The following is an 18,577-nucleotide window of genomic DNA, read 5'->3' on the forward strand; positions in this document are numbered from 1 at the left end:
ACATGGATACACACACTGGTGGACACACACACACTCCGGGACACAGCCTCAGCCCTCACTTCCCCCACTGCCTCACACCCCTCTCTCCACGTGCCCCTGGATTTGCAGGATGGACAGGCAGACCCTTCTCCAGAGGAGGCAGGTGATGGATTGGCTAGGGGGTTTTTCTGGGCCCAGTGGCTCCTAAGGCCTTTTCAGTTCCTCCTTCACATGCTCAGCTGGTGAGAAGAATGTGGAGGGCTCTTTCCCAAACCCACTGTGGGTGCCTGGGAGGACTAAGACCAGCCCATCCGTTCCTGTTGTCGGTGGGAGGAGGGGGAATGGTAAATTAGGGCGACCTCCAGGCCTGACGTGACACACGGGCTGTGCGTTTGGGATGTGTCCCGGTGGGAGGGGCCTGGAAGACCTTCCCAAAATGATGTCAGCGCGAATGGGGGCTTGTGAAACAGCAACCCTGCTTTGCTTTGTGTAATATATTCTCCTTAAAATGCTTGCCTGTGAGCCCTTCCCCAGCGCCTCCTGCTCAGCTCAGCGACCTGTAGAGCAGGGTGGAGCCTACCTGGGCAGAGCCCGGGGCAGCTAGAAAAGCATCCTCAGGTAGCTCTCCAGTGGGAAGAAGTACTCTCTGTGTCAGAACTGCAGGGGGTGTGCTGTTGGAGTTCTTGTTTTGATGCTAATAAGAATCTCCAGCTGGAAGAACCTTCTGGATCTCACCTGAAGTCTCTGTACAGGCTCAAAGACAAGCAGACTCTCAGTCCGTCTGTGAATTTTCTACATCAAATTGGCCTTCCTTTCTCTTGAAGACAGTGTTTCTCGGTACCAGTTTATCAAATCGCATGTTCTGGGTCCTGGTTGCAGAAACGACTCTGGCTGTTGTTCCTCATGTTCGTAAGGTCTAATTCTAGGTCCTAGTAATGTTTTAGAAAAGCGCACCATACTTGAGAGAATCTTCACTTTCTGCCACTGGCTTTGCATGCCCACCCAGGCCAGCGCCCACCATCAGAGCACAAACTGAGGAAAGAGGAGATGGTGGGAGAGAAAGTTGGGCTCGACATTTAGCCCCTTTCAGTGCAGAGGAGAGGGTCACAGCTCAGTGAGGACAGCCAGGGAAGGAATATCCCTACAGGGGAAGGCATTACGAAGTGATCCTGAGACGTCCAGTCCACTGAAAGCATCAGCAAGGAAACAGGAGTCAGACATTATCACGTTTCATGAGAGAAAACTGGCCCAAGACGGTGTGTCCTGGAGTCCTGCAAGGCCAGGCACCTGAGCTTACCTTGTTTGGCCTTAATCTTATAAAACAGTGAAGAGGATGGATATGGAAGAACTATGTTCTATTAGTATGGTTTAGAGGCTATAGCGAGTCATCTACATTCTCAGACCACACACTGTTGTAGAATTTAACTGGGCACCAAGATTTTTTGTGATCCTGTAGTTTATTCTTGTCTTAAATGAGCTTTTCTATCTGCAACACTGGTAGCAGACACTGAACTGATCCAGGAAAAAGTCCACGATTTATATAGTCAGAACCAAATACGGTATAGCACCCACACCAGACACAGCCTGGTGCCATCCCCTTTACAAGAGGCCTGCATTGGTTTGCTGTTGCTGCGTAACAAATTACCACAAACTAGCAGCTTCAAACAACACATAGTTATTATCTAGGTTCCTGACACCTTTTAGCTGGGTCCTCCGCTTTGGGTCTCAGAAGGCTGGAATCAAGGTGTCAGCTGGGCTGTGTCCTCACCTGGAGGCTCGACTAGTGAAAGACCCACTTCCAGGCTCTTTTGGGTTGTTGGCAGCTGTGAGACTAAGAGCCCTGGGGTCCTGCTGGTGGTTGGCCGGGGGGTTTGCTCAGCATCTCCTGGCTGTTCTCAGGACCTTGCCACATGCCTACCCCTCCATCTCAGTAATGGAGAAACCCCTTGTGCTGAATCTCTTTCATATTTTGAATCTCTCTGACTTCTCCTTCTGTGACCAGCCTGAGAAAACTCCCTGCTTTTAAAGCTCCTGTGATTAGGTCAGCCCCACTGGGATAATCTCCATATTTTAAGGCTAACTGAATTTGGGACTTTAATTAGGTCTGAAAAATCCCTTCACAGTAGGACTTAGATTAGGGTTTGGTCAAAGAACCAGGGACCAGGAGTCTTTGGGAGCCATCTACCACCAGATCCAGCAGCCCTTGGCTCTTCTCTGACAGGGGCCCAGTTCAATGGTGAGAGCGGAGGCTGTCACTGAAATCTAGCTGGATTCCTTCATCTTTTAATGGACTCTCTGGTCTCATGGGATGCTAAGAGAAATACCGAGAGCAGCGTTCTTTCTTCCTGCGGCCCTTTTTCATGAATACTAACAGTGGCACACATTTCTTATCACCATTTCACAGTTGGGGAAACTGAGGCACAGAGAATTTTGGAAACTTTCCCCGAGTTGGTAAGTGGCAGAGCCTAGAATCCAGGCCTGTCCAAACCCAAAGCCCAGAAATTGCTGTTGGGCCGCTCTAGTGTGCGCCTCACGCCACCCAGGCAGAAAATACTAACGCCAGGAGTTGGGAAGGAATAGCTGCAGGGGAATCAAGGAAGTGCGACTTCAGAGTGCAGGCCCCTGACGGCTCAGTGCTCAGCCTGGCCCTGTGCCCAAGAAGGTGAAAGTGACAGGCCCAGTTGGAGGCAGAGCACCCAGGAGGAGATGTTTGGGCCTTTCTATCTATTTAAATTGAACTATAGTTGACTTATAATATTGTGTTAGTTTCAGGTGTACAGCTTCAGATGCTTTTCCATTATAGGTTATTACAAGATATTGAATATAGTTCCCTGTGCTATATGGTAAATCCTTGTTGTTTACCTATTTTATATATAGTGGTATGTATCTTTTAATCGTATACTCCTAATTTATCCCTCCCTCTTCCCTTTCGCCTTTAGTAACCATAAGTTTCTTTTCTATGTCTGTGAGTCTGTTTGTTTTGCAAATAAGTTGATTTGTATTATTTTTTTTAGATTTCACATATAAGTGATATCATATGATATTTGTCTTTCTCTGTCTGACTTATTTCACTTAGTGTGATAATCTCTAGGTCCATCCATGTTGCTGCAAATGACAATATTTCGTTCTTTTTTTGTGGCTGAGTAATATTCCATTGCATATATATACACCATGTCTGCTTTATCCATTCATCTGTTGGACACTTAGGTTGCTTCCATGTCTTGGATGTTGTAAATAGTGCTGCTATGAACATTTAGGTGCATGTATCTTTTCGAATTAGAGCTTTCATCTTTTCCAGATGTATGCCCAGGAGTAAGATTGCTGGATCATATGGTTAGCTCTATTTTTAGTTTTTTAAGGAACCTCCAGACTGTTTTCCATAGTGGCTGCATCAATTTACATTCTGTTCAGGGCCTCTTTTGTTGAGTGTTGGACCGAGAATGCACAGGAAGCAAAGGCCGAGTTACCGGCCTTGGGTCCTGGGAGGGCAGAGCGGGTGGGGAGGCCTGACTCGTCCCTCCCACTCCCTTTCCTTCACATCTCAGCCACCATGTCCTTAGTTTTGTGCAAAACTGTAGCTGTTTCACATTTGTGCCCTTCCTTTCTGTTTTGTGCCTTGGATTCTTTCAAAAACACTTCCAAAAACCATCCCTGCCAAGCCAGAGAGCCCCCTGAGGGTATCTGGTTGTCCATGTCCTGAACTTGGAGGGGTGACATTTCTGTCCCCAGGATGGAGTTTTCCCGAATTGGTCGGCGCTGGTGCCTCAGCGCATAGGAAACTTTAGCATACTACGCCTAATTCTGGCCTCCCCAACATGACAAACAGGTTAGAGATGTGGGACCCGCTCCCATCCCTCCTCGGTGGGTGGGGAGAGCACAGGTGTTGGTGGAAGAGGCAGAGCGGCCCACGGGCGGTTCCAGAAACTCCCAGGTGCGTCTGTGCCAGCCCCGCTGCACCCCGTCATGGCGTGGCTGCACCCCGTCGTGGCGTGGCATCATGTTCAACTGCCTTGGCTTTTCATCTTTTTAGCTGCTCAGGGGCTTTTTGCTCCATAACCTGGACGTAGCCTGCCCAGGAGGCAAGCGTGGTTAGGGGGTGTGAGAGGAGGCCTGTTGTAATTGCAAATCACCTGACAGTGGCCGGCACCCTCCCAACTGCCTCAGACACTGAGAGCGTCGTGATCATCCTGAAAACCCCTGTGGAAGGGCGTGCACATGTGTGCAACGCACAGGGAGGAGTAGGATATAGGGGGCTGTCACTTGCTTTCCTTTCTGAGCCTCTTTTCCTGCGATTCATCTTCTAATTCTATGAAGCAGAAACTAAAAAGGACATGTGAAGCTGCCCAAGAACAAGGAAATCACCTCCAAAGGGATGCATCTTCATCTGCCTTTGGTTTGGAAAATATCTGTTGCTCACGGATTTATAAAGATGTCACTTTCTAGGCAAAGCCCAGAGAAGGCACAGCTCAGATCAACGCCACTGTCTTTACAGCAGCTTCCTGCAGCCTCCCTTTTTGTTAATTGCTGATCTCCCAATTCTTTACCTTTGAAAATCACATCCAGGGCAGGATCTGGACATAAACCTGGCAAATCCCCGGAAGACGCAGAAAACGCAGCAGCCCAGCTAGCAGGAGCCCCAGGTTCTAGTCCTGGCTGTTGCTAACTCTGTGTGGCCTGGGACAGGTCCCTGATCCTCTCTAGGCCTCAGCGTCCCCTTCTGGGAAAGTAAGGAGGGATGGATCCTTTCACTGGTAAGGTCACCGATTGCCTTAATACCTGGCGAGTCTCCAGTGAAGGCTTTTCAACTGCACATTTCTCAGAAAGGATGAAGGAAAGCAGCTTTTCACTCTTCAGGTGCAAAACAGAGCCGAGGGCCAACCCGTCTGGGTGCTGAGTAGTCATTAGGAAGCCAGCTGCTAACTTGTGTTCCCCTGGGGATCGTGGAGGAGCCCCACTGTCCCTGCCAGAAGAGCTTCTCTTTGAAACAAAGCTGTTACTTTCATGTTGCTGGCATCTGCTTTTGCTCTCGGCGTAATTCAACCCTTGGGTGTCCTGATGTGGACAGTTGCAGGGGGCGGGGCGGGGCGGCGGGGAGGCCTCGATTCAAGGTTCTCATTGGGTTTAAGAGCCTTTACTCTCCAAGTTAATTTCCCCAACTTGCATATCACAGGTTAATACTGGGCCCATGCATAATGATACAGAATTTAAGACTTGTAAAAGCCGCCTGGGACTTGAAAGAAACACACTGTCAGCCAGGAGGCTGTGCCTGGCATGCGGGAGCAAGTGACACAGGTAGAATTCATGTCCAAGGCCAGGGAGCCGCACCCTCGTGACACCATCTCAGAGGGTGCCATGCAGGTGTGCAGGCCCGTCTGTGCCAGGCAGCGGTACCCACAGCCCTGCGAGCATCACCCCCACTTGCCCTTACTTTCAACCACCATCAGAAGGCAGTTGTTCACAAAGGGAAATTCGTTATTCTTAATAGACCCAGGAATATCTCATGGACTTAAAGTGACACAACACGATTGCCCTAATGGTTTCTAAACTTTGTTTTTAAGACTTCTGGGGCCAGAACCCCACGGAACGGCCTCGGGGCACCCTCCTACCTCTGATGACCAAGCTGTCTGTTGGCATAGTTGGAGCCTGACATAGCCCGAGCTGGCATGTTTAGCTGCTTGTGGGATGGAAAAAAAAATGCTAAGAAAAATAATTGTTGTTTTTGCAAACTATCTATTTAAAAACAGAACCTCAGGAAGCAGATTTCTGTTTCAATGCTCAGATGAATCAGAGTTTACAAAGTATAAATACACATTAGCAGGAGGAGACTTCCCATAACCCAGTACTTGTGTGTCTTCCCAGCCCGGGAACCTCTGAACTCCTGTTTCTCATTCCCAGTAGAGGCAAGAAAGAAAGCCGCCGTCGAAGCGGAAACTTTGCTGGAACTTTGCTCAGCCCAAGTTGCAAACCTCTGCAGGCCGGTGGGACTTTTTCTTTTTTTTTCTTTAAAGGCAACTGGTTTTTAGCCGCACACTTGCTCACTTTGGGGTCGACAGGTGTATGCCGTTCAGAAATGTGGGAAACCCACAATCTGGTTCCTTGGGCTCTTTGCTACCTAAGAAATATTACCAAATAAGTTAACTTTGACTCACTGACCCCCTCAGATCAGCCAATAAAATGAAGCTCTTACACCACAACTTGTTCAAGGGGCGGTGTCATTAATTTACTTAAAAATGATGTCAGGTGGCAATTGAGCAACAAACCAGCTTCCAGACTACTTAATTCAGTTTAACAAGGAGGAAAAGCCTTGGAATTAATGGAAGAGCTTGTACTTTAGTATGTTAGTGAAGCTGTTCTCAAAGTTTGCTGTACCTAAACCAGGGAGGATTGGGGGAGGAGGGGACAGCTTGTTGAAAATACAGGTTCCCAGGCCCCGCTTATGAATCATGGGCCAGGCCTGGGACTCTGCATTTAAGAGAAACACACCCCACCCCAGCTTACAAGTTCCGCTTCTGCTCATCACCCAGTCTCACTGGGCTTTTAGTTAAGATATACCCCCCTGTTCTAACTCCGTGTTACATAAGTCTAGAATCCCAGGACAGTGTCCCGTCCTAAAGCAACCAACTTCGAGCTGATGCTTTCCCGGAGTTTCATGGTATATATATGTTCTAATGCTGGAGTTCTAGTTAGCCATGTTTCTGGAAGGAAAATTCTTCGTTTTCCAGGACCTGCTTACAGAGGGCACAGAACATTCCCAGGGGATGGGGAAGGTTCTAAGTCCCTTCTTTTGCACATTCTCGCCCCCAGGATAACCAGGGCCTGGAGAGAAAGGGGACAACCGCCCTTAACGACCAAGGTCCTGGCTTTGAGCTGTGTCCAGATGAGACCATCTCATCCTTTCCACTACCCAGCGTGTCCTGCATAGAAGGCTCCTTAAAAATAACAATCACAAGATCATTTCCCTCCTGGAATAAAGAATTGCAGAGGCTCATTAAACTTTCTTCTTGGCACACAAGCCTTTGGCAACTACCCAGGGAATTCTGGGTCCTGCAGAATCCAAGTTTACAAACCACCAGGGCAAGGTAGCATTCGAACTTAGACTGTCCTGCTCGTGGGGTCTGGAGCGGGAAAGCACTGCTCCCTCCCTCTGACCCGACCCCCGCAGAGCAGTGATGGGGGGAAGGGCGCAGTACCAGGACAGGGAGACACCGTGGAAACCCAGACCCGTCACAGTCCAGGTCCTTCGCGCTCCCTCCCCAAGCCAAAACTCTGTCCCAGACTGATTCCCCTGGTGGCCTCCGCTCGTGCACAAGGAACCAGGGACACTTCAACCCGCCATCCATTCTTAACCAAGATGCCCATCGGGACACACCTCCTAGCCTGGTAGAAAGAGAAGCTTCCCAAGAATGAAGAAAGATAAACATCCCCGTAGCTTTTCCCTCCGCTCAGTTTGTCCCTCCAGCTGGAGTTATCCTATGAAGACTGGAGGGGGGTGACAGCCTAGGTGTCACAGCTCCGAGGAGGGTAAGCTATGGCTTCCTAACCAGAGGAGGGAACTCCTGGCAACTCCTCAAAGCTGCTGGAAGCTGTCCACGTGCCTGTCACTGGAGGTTCATCCCTCAGTGCCGAGATGCCAGAGGCAAAGCTTCCCCCACTCCACCCCGCCCCGCCACGTGGGGCAGGCTTGTTGGCCTCTGGCCCCAGCAGCCACGAGCAATAACCACGGCTTACCTGCCCTTTAGAGGTAGGAACAGCCCGGCTCTGGCACCTCACGAAGGCCAGGCACCCGGCACCCCCAAGGGCGCACGGGAGGCCAGCCACTCGCGCACTCCCTAGGAGCAAGGTGGTGAGGAGCAGAAGGACCCTCACCCCAGAAGCTTGTAACCGCCACCTCCTGCGGAGACCAGCCCAGAGGCACAAGGTGCACAAAAGCCACAAGGGTGTGGTCTGCAAGTGAAGGCAGGACATCCACATTCATCCAACCAGCCAGGGGAAAAAAAAAAAGAGAAAGCCTCCAGGCTCCCTCCTTATCCCCCAGCACCAATTCCAAGCTATTTAAAACCCTTTTACTGCGGTGGGCGTTCCCGCAAGTGCTCAAAACAATTCAGTCCACACTGCAGGCCATTAATCCAGTGGTGTTTATTCAAGCAGTATTCACACTTGCTGTCGAATAACAAGGGCATCTAGGCCCCCAAGACAGGGCTCACAGCTCCAGCTTCACAGCAGCCCCTCGGGGTTTCAAGAATGTTATGGCTGAAAAGGCTTTCCGTTCTTGATGGGGGCCCCTGTCAAGCACAGCCTACTTCTCACACCCCAGTCACCAGGACAGACCCAGGGCGGTGGCAAAGGCACAAGGCAGAGCCAGGCAGAACTACGTAAGCTCAGAAGAGGCCACACTGGTCCGTGTTTTCGTACAAAAAAATTTAATAAATATGACTTTTCAAAATTTATTGCCAGGAACAACACATCAAAGATGTATGTTTATGTTCATATAACACTAACAGGACAATACAAAGGATCTTCACGGTCTTAACGGTGAACCAACGAAATCAGTTTTTAGTAAGTCTTTTTGATCTTAAATTTCGTCATAGCATTTTGATTTCCTCACTTAAGGCAGGCAGTGGACTCTGGCAAATCTAAACAGTGACCTTTCCGGACATTTTACGGTTCAAGTATTCAACTAGCTTATGAGAATACTCCCTAAATGCAGTAGATAACAACAAAAAAAATCAAATCTACAAGTGGTTCAGTCTTACATTACGAATGGTGAAAAGAAATCAGAATTTACAAGATAAGATTGGTGTGCTTCCAACTTCACACAATTAATTTGATATCTTTAATGATCTTCAACCACTCACGTTTTGGCTACGTTTAGTCATAGCTCAGCTTGTTCCCTTAAACTGCTCGGTAGCAGATCACCTGCCTGTCTCTTTCAAGTCTAAAGCAAAAAAAAAAAAACCAAAAAAACAAAAAACTTGTTCTAGACTAACTCTCAAACTGCCTCAGTCGGGGTTTTAAACATCTGACGTCGTACGAAAAAAAAAAAAAAAAAAAAAAAACTCCACCAGTATTCCAGGCACAGAAGGCCATCCTATTGTCTTAAAATAAACTATTTTCAAACACCTTAATTTTGGCTTATAGGCAACACATAATAAGAAAATAAGGTCAAAAAAATAAAGCCATACGCTTACAACGCTATCAAAAACCTTCAATTCTAAACACGTACATATAAATAAAAAGGAATGATGTCTTAAGGCTCTTGATTATTAAGTTAATAAATCAAATATACACAGTGATTAATAAAAAAGAATTATTTACAGAACTATACAAAATTCTACTTTTGACACATTTTTCCTCTTTAAATTCTTCATTTTACCAGCAACTGCTGACATCAAAGTCCCCCTCCCCCAACAACAACAACAAAATACAATAAAAAAAAATAAATAATAAACTCATTTGTGATAGTTGCTGTGGTTCTGAGCTGCAAAGGCACTTTTCAAATACAGAACTACTTGGACGTCATCATAAAACCAATATACAAAAACAACTCAAGAGTCAATAAATATAAATAAAAACTATGATCCTAAGACTGCATCACCATCGGGACATCTGGCAGAAGTGGAGGCTGGAGGCCTCGGGGGGGCCGGGTGTTCTCCTGGGAGCCTGATCCGACAGGTGCGGGGCCCCAGGGCCCCGGGGCCTGGTGTTTGCATAGCTGTGCGATGCAGTGCTGCCCAGCCAACCACAGAAACTACCATTGCCAGTGTAAGCCAGCTTGTCAGAACTTAAATTAACACAGGGATTCTACGTCAAGGACAGCCTGGCACCGGAACACGACAGGACAGCTGGAGAAGCTTCAGGAACCCCGGGCGCCCTCAGACTCCGCCCGCCGTCTGCTATACGATGTACTCCATGCGGTTCAGGCTCTGCGCGCTCTCCAGGTCTCTGTTGTCCTGTTTGTTTGTCCAGTTCGGGTGCTTGGCCGGCGTGCCGTGGGGGGACTTCTCCTCTCTGTCGACCAGCGTGTACGTGGCCTGCCTGGCGAAGCGGGCTTTCTGCTGGTGCTTGTCCATGTCGTCCTCTTCCACCTCCGAGTTGTGTGTCCTTATTTTGGACATTTTGGAGTTCTTGTTCTCGTAGTCCTTGATGGGGACCGTGTTGGCCCCGTGCTTCTCAATGGGGTTCTTGATCTGGTTCAGCTGCTCCCGCACGTTGTTGGTGGTGCTCTCCTCAGAGGCCGAGCGCGCGTGGCTGCCGGGCTTCCGCCGCTTGCGCACGCACCAGTAGAAGGCGGTCACCAGGCAGCAGACCCAGGCCACGGTCAGGACCGAGCTCAGCAGGGGCACCAGGAAATCTGCAAGGCAGGGGCACCCCCGTGAGCCCCGCGCCCACGGCTCCCCTGTCCTTGGTCCCTGAGAAGGGCGCGTGGGGACGAGTCCCTTTCCCAACCACACATCATCACCTCCCAGCATCCTCAGAGATCCAGCATCCCGTAGAGGCTCCCGCCTTGGTGCGGAACAGCATCTGGGCCGGTCACGGGGAGTCTGGCTACTTAGGCAGCTCATTAGAGGAGCCGGTTTTCAGAACCATCAGAAAGAGGGTCCCGGCACGGACGGCTCAAATGCCCCCAGTGGTCCTGCGCCCGGCAAGTCGCTTCACTAGAACGGTGATGCTCGGGGCATCCACGGGGGACCCTGGACATCCTGCAGGGCCATCGAGCCATCTATCAAACCCGTGTCTCAGTGCTTAGGACGGGCTGTCCCCTGATACTGGAGCACAGGACAGGCTCCGCACAGACACGCGCTCAAGGCACAGCCATGCTCTTCCCAGGACCCAGAGACAATGTGTGCCTGGAAGGGCGCCCGCCTGCCGGAGCACAGCTTGCAGGCAGGGGAACAAGTCAGGGCCGCCTCTGCCCTTTGCCATGTGACCTTGGTCACGTCAGCCGGCCTCTGTTTTCTCAGTTAAACATGGGGGATCCTTGAGTAGGGAACCATCAAGTAACTCCCCACCCTGGCGGTTTTACTGGACGCCAGTTGTATTGGTCTTATTGATGAGATGGACAGACGGTCCTCACAGAAAGGGACCACCGCCCCCACCACCTACCTGTTCTGTTCTTCAGAGGACGCCTCTGAACTCTCACTTCTGCAACGGCGGCGATCAGTGAGCTGTTCCCTTCTCGTTTACTAACAAGATCTATAATTTTGTCGGTGATTTCCTTGATTGGGTTTCCATCATCCCGGATGTCTTCAGCAGACTGGAAAAGGAAGACTCATCAGACCAGAGGGTCAGGGACACTCTACAGTCACCTTTATTCAAAATTATTTGACCACACGTGTATGTCAAGCTCTCCTTCAATATATCTGCTCACCTGGACACTGGCTAAGTGAAGTTTCTGAGCTACTTTGCAATCAAACAACTAAGCGTGCATGGGTCTCATACTCACGATGGCCACGTGTATTTCATTGTTTGCAGAAGGGGAAGGCTCGCAAGCTATGTAGATTGAATATTCAGCAGAAACATTCTTCAAAATATTCAAATTCCGCAATTCGCTGCAAATGTGCTCTGTGGTGAGACCCTAGAACGAGATTTTTTAATTCACACACATGTAAAAGAGCAGAAGGAAAAAAGGCTGCTGCTTGCTTGAAAGTGAAGCTATATTCAGAAGCTGAGCTCTGGTGTAAGACAAGAATCTAGGCTAAGGGGGAGGAGATCCGAGCTCGACTTGCCCCTGCTTTAGGGCAGGCAGACACACCCCACCTCTCCAAAGCCAGCAAGGTGTTCCGTACCGGCGACATCATCTCCTTGTTGAAGGTGAACGTGATGTTGGCACAGTTGTCCTGGTAGTAGGGGTCGGAGGCACACTTGGTCTTCACGGGCTGGAGGCTGGAGGACCGGCACTCACCCACACCAGTGCAGGGGCGCACGAAGCACTGGGCGTCCAGGATGGGGATGCAGCTCTGCCCGCTGGGGCACTCGCTGTGCCCTTTGTGCAGCGAGCAAGGGCGGGGACCACACCACACCTGCAGAGACAGACAGAGAAGAGCTCAGGAGACGCTCGTTGGCAGTTCCAGAACCAGAACGCTGGCGGCTGGGGCCACGCCTACCTTCGAGCAGGCGATCCTCCCGTCCAGGCACTGGCAGGTGTTGCAGTCATCGTCCCACTTGGCCCCATCAGGTATCACGCTCCCCACGGTGATGCAAGATCTCCCTGAAACTGAGGTGGAGACTCGTGAGTGGGAGGAGTTGCCTTTTCTGGAGACGGTTCTCCTGATTCTTCACTCCCCGCCCGTCGGGAAGTGATGACACCTGTTGCCCCTTGCCCTGTGACAACACAGTTGCTCCCACGATGGGCAAGCGTCCCTCCTTCCCCAGTGGCCTTTGCACCTGCCACGTGACCGGCTTTGGTCAGTGCAGTGCGTTGGGATGCGACGTGAGCAGAGTCTCTCCCGGGTGAGCTTGGCCCCTTGAGAGTCTGCCGTTTGCCAGGAAAAGGACATGCCCTGGATACAGTGCTGGTCCAAGGAGGATGGGGTGGCACACAGACCTGGGCACCCAAGCCGAGGCATCCATCGCTCTGCTTCTGCCCTTTGTGCCCACGAGCAACACCAATACTTGTTGTACGCACGGAGATCGGGGATGGTTGTCACACAGCATAGCTGTGGCAACAGCTGGCTAAAACCAACAGCTACCCTGTTTTCATGGGACCCCCCCCCTCAGGTTTCCCCGTCCCCGTGGTCCCAAGTGGATGTCCCCTCCGTGTTCTCTCCCTGAGCATACTGTCCACTCACGAACAGTCAAAACAGTGACTGCAGTGCCTGCTCAGCCCGCAGGACACACGGGCAGCTGGGCCCGGCCCACGTACCTTCCTGGCATTTAGCACCACTGTGCCCTGGGGGGCAGACACACCGGTACCCATTGATCTCATCCACACAGGTCGCCCCGAAGGCACAAGGTGAAGACTGGCATTCGTTGATGTCTAGGAAAAATGGAGTTCGAGCTTAGGCCCCAGTGGGAGGCAGCAATGTTTTTCTAAGTTTTTACTGAAAAAACGTACACAGATAAGCTTTCTTAAGTATAAGCTTAATGCATTTTCGTCACATGACCAGCACCCAAATAAACAGATCATCAGTACTCCCAAAGTCTCCAGTCACTGCCCCACAAGGACCACCGCTAGCCTGATTTCTAACAGCTGAGAATCATATGGGGAAGCAGCAATTTTTAACTGAGGTTCCTTTTTCTTTGATAGTACAATTTAGAACAAGGGCCGGCAAAGATCTTGAAAAGGGTCAGCTAGTAAGTAGTTTCGGCTTTGCAGGCCATGTAGTCTCTGTCACGACTGCCCAACTCTGTTGCAGCATGAAAGCAGCCCTAGACGGTACATCAACAAGGGTGTGGCTATGTGTCAATCAAACTTTATTTTGGCCCCCAGGCCATAATTTGCTGACTCCCGATTCAGAAACATGAAACAGATACACAGTTCCCCCATCTAGTAGTTCTTGAAGTCCCAGACTTGGGGACCTCAAGGACCAGTAAAACTTTAAATGCTTTAGGGACAAGAACACAAAGAAGTACAACTAATCTATCACCTTTTTTGGCAGAAGAAAGGGCATGTAAAAAAAGTAGGGAAAAGGCTCAAAATAAAGAATAAACTGTGAACTTCCTGAAAAACTGCATTGCCTGCCTCCATTTTGTTTAGTCATTTCACCGGGGCCTGATCAAGCCCTGGAAACCGCAGCCCCAGTCCCTTCTGTGGCCTTAGCTCTGTCCCCCACCGGCATGGCTGTGGCAACGTCCGCTTGCCCATAATTTCATGTTAGTCACGGGGACAGGCACACTCTTTCCTTAGGACCTCAGAGTAGATTAATCACCAAATTCTGTGTCTGACGCTCTCTCCCCTAGAGCAAGGAGGGCTGTGTCCCCCAGAGAGGGGCCGGCAGGTACCTGGGAGGGAGAGTCCAGCCAGGGCCATCTTAATCCCAGCTGGAGGCAGGAGGTTACTTGTCAAGGCTACTTAGAACCATGGCCATAATTATTTTAAAGATGAAAACTCTCAGGCTGAGGGTTTGGAGTGGGGAGACCCAGTCGGAGGTGGTCCTTACTTATCCTGCAGTCGGGCCCAGCGAAGCCGGGGGCGCACTCACAGCGGTACCAGTTCTCTCCATCCACGCACGTGCCACTGTTGTAGCTATGAAAGCAAAGACCCCTCGGTCACCACCAGTCCACCACTCCCCCTGCCAGTTCAAAGGTAGCCGTGCCAGTTACGATCGGCGGCTCTCACCCCTGCTCACACGCACCACTGCCTGGGAGCTTTAAAAACACTGATGTCTGGGTCCCACCCCCAGAGTGTCTAATATCACAGGTCTCGGTTGCAGCCCAGGCACTGGAACTTATAAACGCTCCCCGGGTGATTCTCGTGTGCAGCCAAGGTTGAGAATCACTGCTCTAAATGAGGACACAACCTGACTAATTAAAGTGTGGTCCACGGACCAGCAAGATCGGTGTTGCCTGGGAGCTTGTCGGAGAGGAGGAATGTGCCGCAGCCCCCAGACCTCCCGCATCTGAACCTGCACTTCAAACAAGACCCCCAGGAGATGCCCCCACATGTCACAGCCAACAAGTGCCGGCTTAAAATGTGGCCATGCTTACCAGGGATGAGGACTGCAGTCATTGGTATCTGCAAAGTAAAAAAAAAGACAACTTAACAGTGAGGCCTTCTTAGCCCTAAGTAAAAACACCAGTGATTTCCCACGATACCCAGATGATAAAGCTGTCGTTAACACCGGCAGAAGGAGCTTAAGACCTCTGCTCAATTGGAACCAGGCCCACACCACACTTGGTCCCATTCGCCGTGGGACACATGTACACAGGAAGAGGCCCTGGGTGGGGTGGGCAGGGGGTGTGAGAATGGATGGAGACAGGCTGCTGGTCAGACCGGAGCTGGGAACCACGACGCCATCTGTCTCCACTTATCTCCTCGGCGACTTTCTCATGCCCAGGTCAGGGCTGCATCCCATCAAGTCATTAGAACAGACCCAGGTGATGCAGAAGCAGACATCAAACAGCTCTGCTTCTGGTTTCCATTGCCAGTCCCTGGGGGTGTCAGGATGGACTCCTGCAGCCCTCAGAGAGTTCAAGGTGGCAAGCGGGGGGGAAGCACTCACTCTGCGTACAGATGGGCCCCTCCCAGCCTTCTTTGCAGACACACGTGAAGGACTCGCCGTTGACCACACAGGTGCCCCCATTGTGGCAGGGGTTAGGCAGGCAGCTACTGTTTCGGGCTACGAGATAAGAGCAGACAGGACCACCCTCCCTGAGGATCCAGCAACAGTCTGGAGGGGCAGAAACCAGGTCCCGGGAAACAGGCATAGGCTCACAGGCCCACGGCCCCTGCGAAGCCCAGGGAGGGCAGAAAGGTACCTATGTTACAGGTCGTTCCTTCCCAGCCTCCGGGACACATGCACTTGAAAGCGTCCCCCTCGTCATAGCAGGTGCCACCATTGTTGCACGTAGCCTCGTCACACTGGCTGTCACCTGGAGGAGAAGATCCCGGCGTGAGCCCCTGGCCGGCCCTGCTCACGGAAGACAGGGCAGGATCCCGGCCGGCCACCACTTACGTGAGTGGCAGGTCTTGCCTTTCCACCCGTTTTTACAGTCGCAGTAAAAGTCGTTGACCAGGTCACGACACGAGCCCCCGTTGTGGCAGGGGTTCTGGCTGCAGTCGTTAATATCTGCAATCAGAGGAGACGCCCGGCTGAAGACGCTCCCAGGCCCATCCACGCCCCACGACGCCTGAGAACTGCATCTCTCCACCCTTATCCCCTGCTTTCCACGCCCAGTTCAAAACCAGCAGAGCCACCTGGGGACTTAAACACGGTCACCCTTTCCCAGGAATAAAGGAGCCCCCGACAGGCCACGGAAGTTAAAGTCAAGATGGGCAGAAACGACAACCCAAACAGAAAGATGATCGCTTTTCCTGCAAGCGGGGATATCTATCATCCTAATTACAGGGTCTAATTCTATAAGCTCCTCCGCAGAAGTTCCTTCCTGCTGGCTGGCATCAGCATCAACACATGCAAATAGGCCCCCCCAAAAAAAAAACAGGCCATGCCGTCCCAGGGCAGGAATTGTCGGGGTCTTACTCCCAGATATTTCCACGAAGAAGAATGGCTTCCCATGTGGATTCTGTCCTGCCCACACCCCCCAGAGCTGTCTGTCCCCAAAGGACCCCTGACTCACTGGTCTCACAGTAGGCGCCCTCCCAGCCACCACTGCAGATACACTTGTAGGAGTTGACACCATCGATGCAAGTGCCACCATTTTTACAGGGGTTGCTCTCACAGTCGTTAATATCTGTGAAAGGAAAAACAAACAGAAACACAGGTAAGTGAAGGAAAAGTAATGCCACCGCCAAGCACTGTTCTATGGGTTTCCCTGCCCCTCCTGAGAAAATACACCGGGCACCTCAACATTTAACTCCGTCAGGACTGTTTCTGAATCCGGCAGGCAGTTTTATCAAGCAGGGGCCTCCAGAGAGCACCCCGTCCCTTTTATTTAATGTCCTCGCACTAAGCTACTTGGTGAGAGTGGGGAGGAAACTCCTAGGGAAAGAGGACCACCCCATCTAGTAAGGTTCCAGAACATTCTAAAATAAACGTGCTGAAGACTTGAGAGGCGTCAGTGATCTCGTAAGTTAAACATGACCTCAGTCTTAGATTGTAGATGGTAAACCTGGACTGGTCTCTCCTGAAATGATTCCAGATGCCCCCCCAGCTGGGCCGGGGCAGGGTTGGGGGGACCTCGGCCCATTCCCCGAGGATGCGGGGTCTTACTTTCATGGCAGTACGTTCCAGTGAAGCCTTTGTTACAGTCACAGGTGAATTTGCCTCCAGACTGACTCTTGCACTTCCCGTGGGGACCGCAGACATTGGAGGAAATATAGCGCACCCCTTCAGGCGTGTCATTGGAGGCCATGGCCACCGTGCAGCTGTCAATCACTGCGAGACAGACTTGGGGTCAGATCCCCGCCAGGGACCCGAAGACCCGGTGTTCCTGAGCCCAGGACCCGTGCCACGCCTGCTCTCCTGGAGCCAGGCACCCGTCGGCTAACGAGGGTAAGAAGCCAGCACCTCGGGGGCCAAGACTGGCAACGTGCCGTGTCACGCTGGGACAGGCAAAGCCGAGACCCCAGGCAGAGAGATTTTTTTTTTTTTAAGGCGTTTTCTCCCCATGGAGCCAAGGAGCCCACGTGTCTGCGGGCCCTGTTCATCCTCCGTCTACTGATACATCTACCGAATTTGCTGGAAGCTGGCTAAGGAGGAGGAACAGCCTTTCCCTCGACGTAAGGGCACTTACGGCCGCAGGACAGACTTTCAGAACCTGGAAGCCTGAGCCACCTCACACAGCAGCCACAGGCGGCCGTTTAAATTTAAGTGAATGAAAAGTAAGTAAATCAGGGCTTCTAGTTGCCCTGGTCACACACTAAACGCTCCGGGCCACACGTGTCCCGAGGCTACTGTACCTGACGGTGCAGATATCACCGAGGCAGAAAGTTGTACTGGCAGAGGTGCCCTGAGGAATCCATCTCGGCCTTGCACATGAGCGTCCCCCAGAACGGGGATGCTAAATGAATTCCCTTCTCTGCCCTGGGCTACTTGCAGGTATGGTCCCCCCGACTGGTGGGCCTGAATAGGTTGTTTCCACGTGTTCTGGCTTCCCTCCGAGTGTCACGGGGCAGTGACGAACGGGCAGAGGAGAGCAGCCTTGAAGACAAGCCAGAACCCTGGCGGGGAGGGAGGTACCTTCACAGGGGGTGGTGCGGCAGTGGTCTTTAAGGTGGGAGCAGTTCTTGCCTTCATAGTCCTCGGGACACTTGCAGAAATAGTCGCTGGCACGGTTGTAGCACTGGGCACCGTTCTGGCAGGGGTTGGGCTCGCAATAATCGATGTCCAGCTGCGAGGACCAGGGGCAGGGGAGGGGGGACACAAAGTGAAACAAAGGCGTGATTATGACTCCTCTGGGGCAGCGGCCACTGGAATTTGACCCTTCCGTCTGCTTCTGTTAGGAGAACACCCAGCATGATTTACAGTTGTGTCCTAGCGACTGTCCAGGTACGCATTTGAGACAACAGGGCAGAAGGAGAGAGAGTGCTGGGTCTGGGATGAAACGGACAAAGAGAAATCGACAGGCTACCGGACACCGGGAAGAAAATCACTCATCACCCTCCTTCCACGGCATGTGTCTAGCAGAGATCCCTAGTCAATAGGAGGGTCCAGACAGTGTCGGGGAATGGGAAGGGAGGGGGAGGAGACTGCTTGTGAAAACTTGGCCATCGGACGCTCTAGCCCGGCTCACCTGACAGAGGTTTCCAGAGAAACCAGTGGGACACAGACACTGGAATCTGTTGATTTCGTTCTGACAGTGACCCCCGTTGAGACAGGGGTTGCTGGCACACTCATCGATGTCTGTCTCACAGTGATCGCCTGCATAGCCAGGTGGACAGATACAGCGATAACCATTAACCAAATCCTGGAGGGAGGAGAAGGGGGGGAGAAACACATGCTTTTTTTCTAGGTGCTCCACAAACACAGGGCTTCAGTGG

General features: G+C 51.5%; 1 protein-coding gene across 2 annotated transcripts in view; it reads right to left on the bottom strand.

The window, feature by feature from the left end:
• Window positions 1–9,780: 9,780 nt before the first annotated feature.
• JAG1 (jagged canonical Notch ligand 1) overlaps window positions 9,781–18,577 on the bottom strand; it is a 33,667-nt gene continuing 24,870 nt past the window's right edge. Inside the window, exons 12-26 of one of the 2 annotated variants that reach the window (XM_059898762.1) lie at window positions 18,331–18,504; window positions 17,829–17,928; window positions 16,809–16,973; window positions 16,216–16,329; window positions 15,594–15,707; window positions 15,397–15,510; window positions 15,141–15,257; window positions 14,626–14,653; window positions 14,079–14,164; window positions 12,842–12,955; window positions 12,084–12,193; window positions 11,766–11,999; window positions 11,423–11,554; window positions 11,083–11,233; window positions 9,781–10,330 (exon numbers count right to left, since the gene is read on the bottom strand). In XM_059898762.1, the coding sequence (XP_059754745.1) occupies window positions 9,873–10,330; window positions 11,083–11,233; window positions 11,423–11,554; window positions 11,766–11,999; window positions 12,084–12,193; window positions 12,842–12,955; window positions 14,079–14,164; window positions 14,626–14,653; window positions 15,141–15,257; window positions 15,397–15,510; window positions 15,594–15,707; window positions 16,216–16,329; window positions 16,809–16,973; window positions 17,829–17,928; window positions 18,331–18,504 (2,211 nt within the window). In that variant the 3' untranslated portion in view covers window positions 9,781–9,872. Of the gene's footprint in view, window positions 10,331–11,082; window positions 11,234–11,422; window positions 11,555–11,765; window positions 12,000–12,083; window positions 12,194–12,841; window positions 12,956–14,078; window positions 14,165–14,625; window positions 14,654–15,140; window positions 15,258–15,396; window positions 15,511–15,593; window positions 15,708–16,215; window positions 16,330–16,808; window positions 16,974–17,777; window positions 17,929–18,330; window positions 18,505–18,577 lie in introns of both variants that reach the window. The other variant, XM_059898761.1, reaches the window with a different exon arrangement.

This window comes from Balaenoptera ricei, chromosome 15, assembly GCF_028023285.1.
Source record: "Balaenoptera ricei isolate mBalRic1 chromosome 15, mBalRic1.hap2, whole genome shotgun sequence".
Lineage (NCBI taxonomy): Eukaryota > Metazoa > Chordata > Mammalia > Artiodactyla > Balaenopteridae > Balaenoptera > Balaenoptera ricei.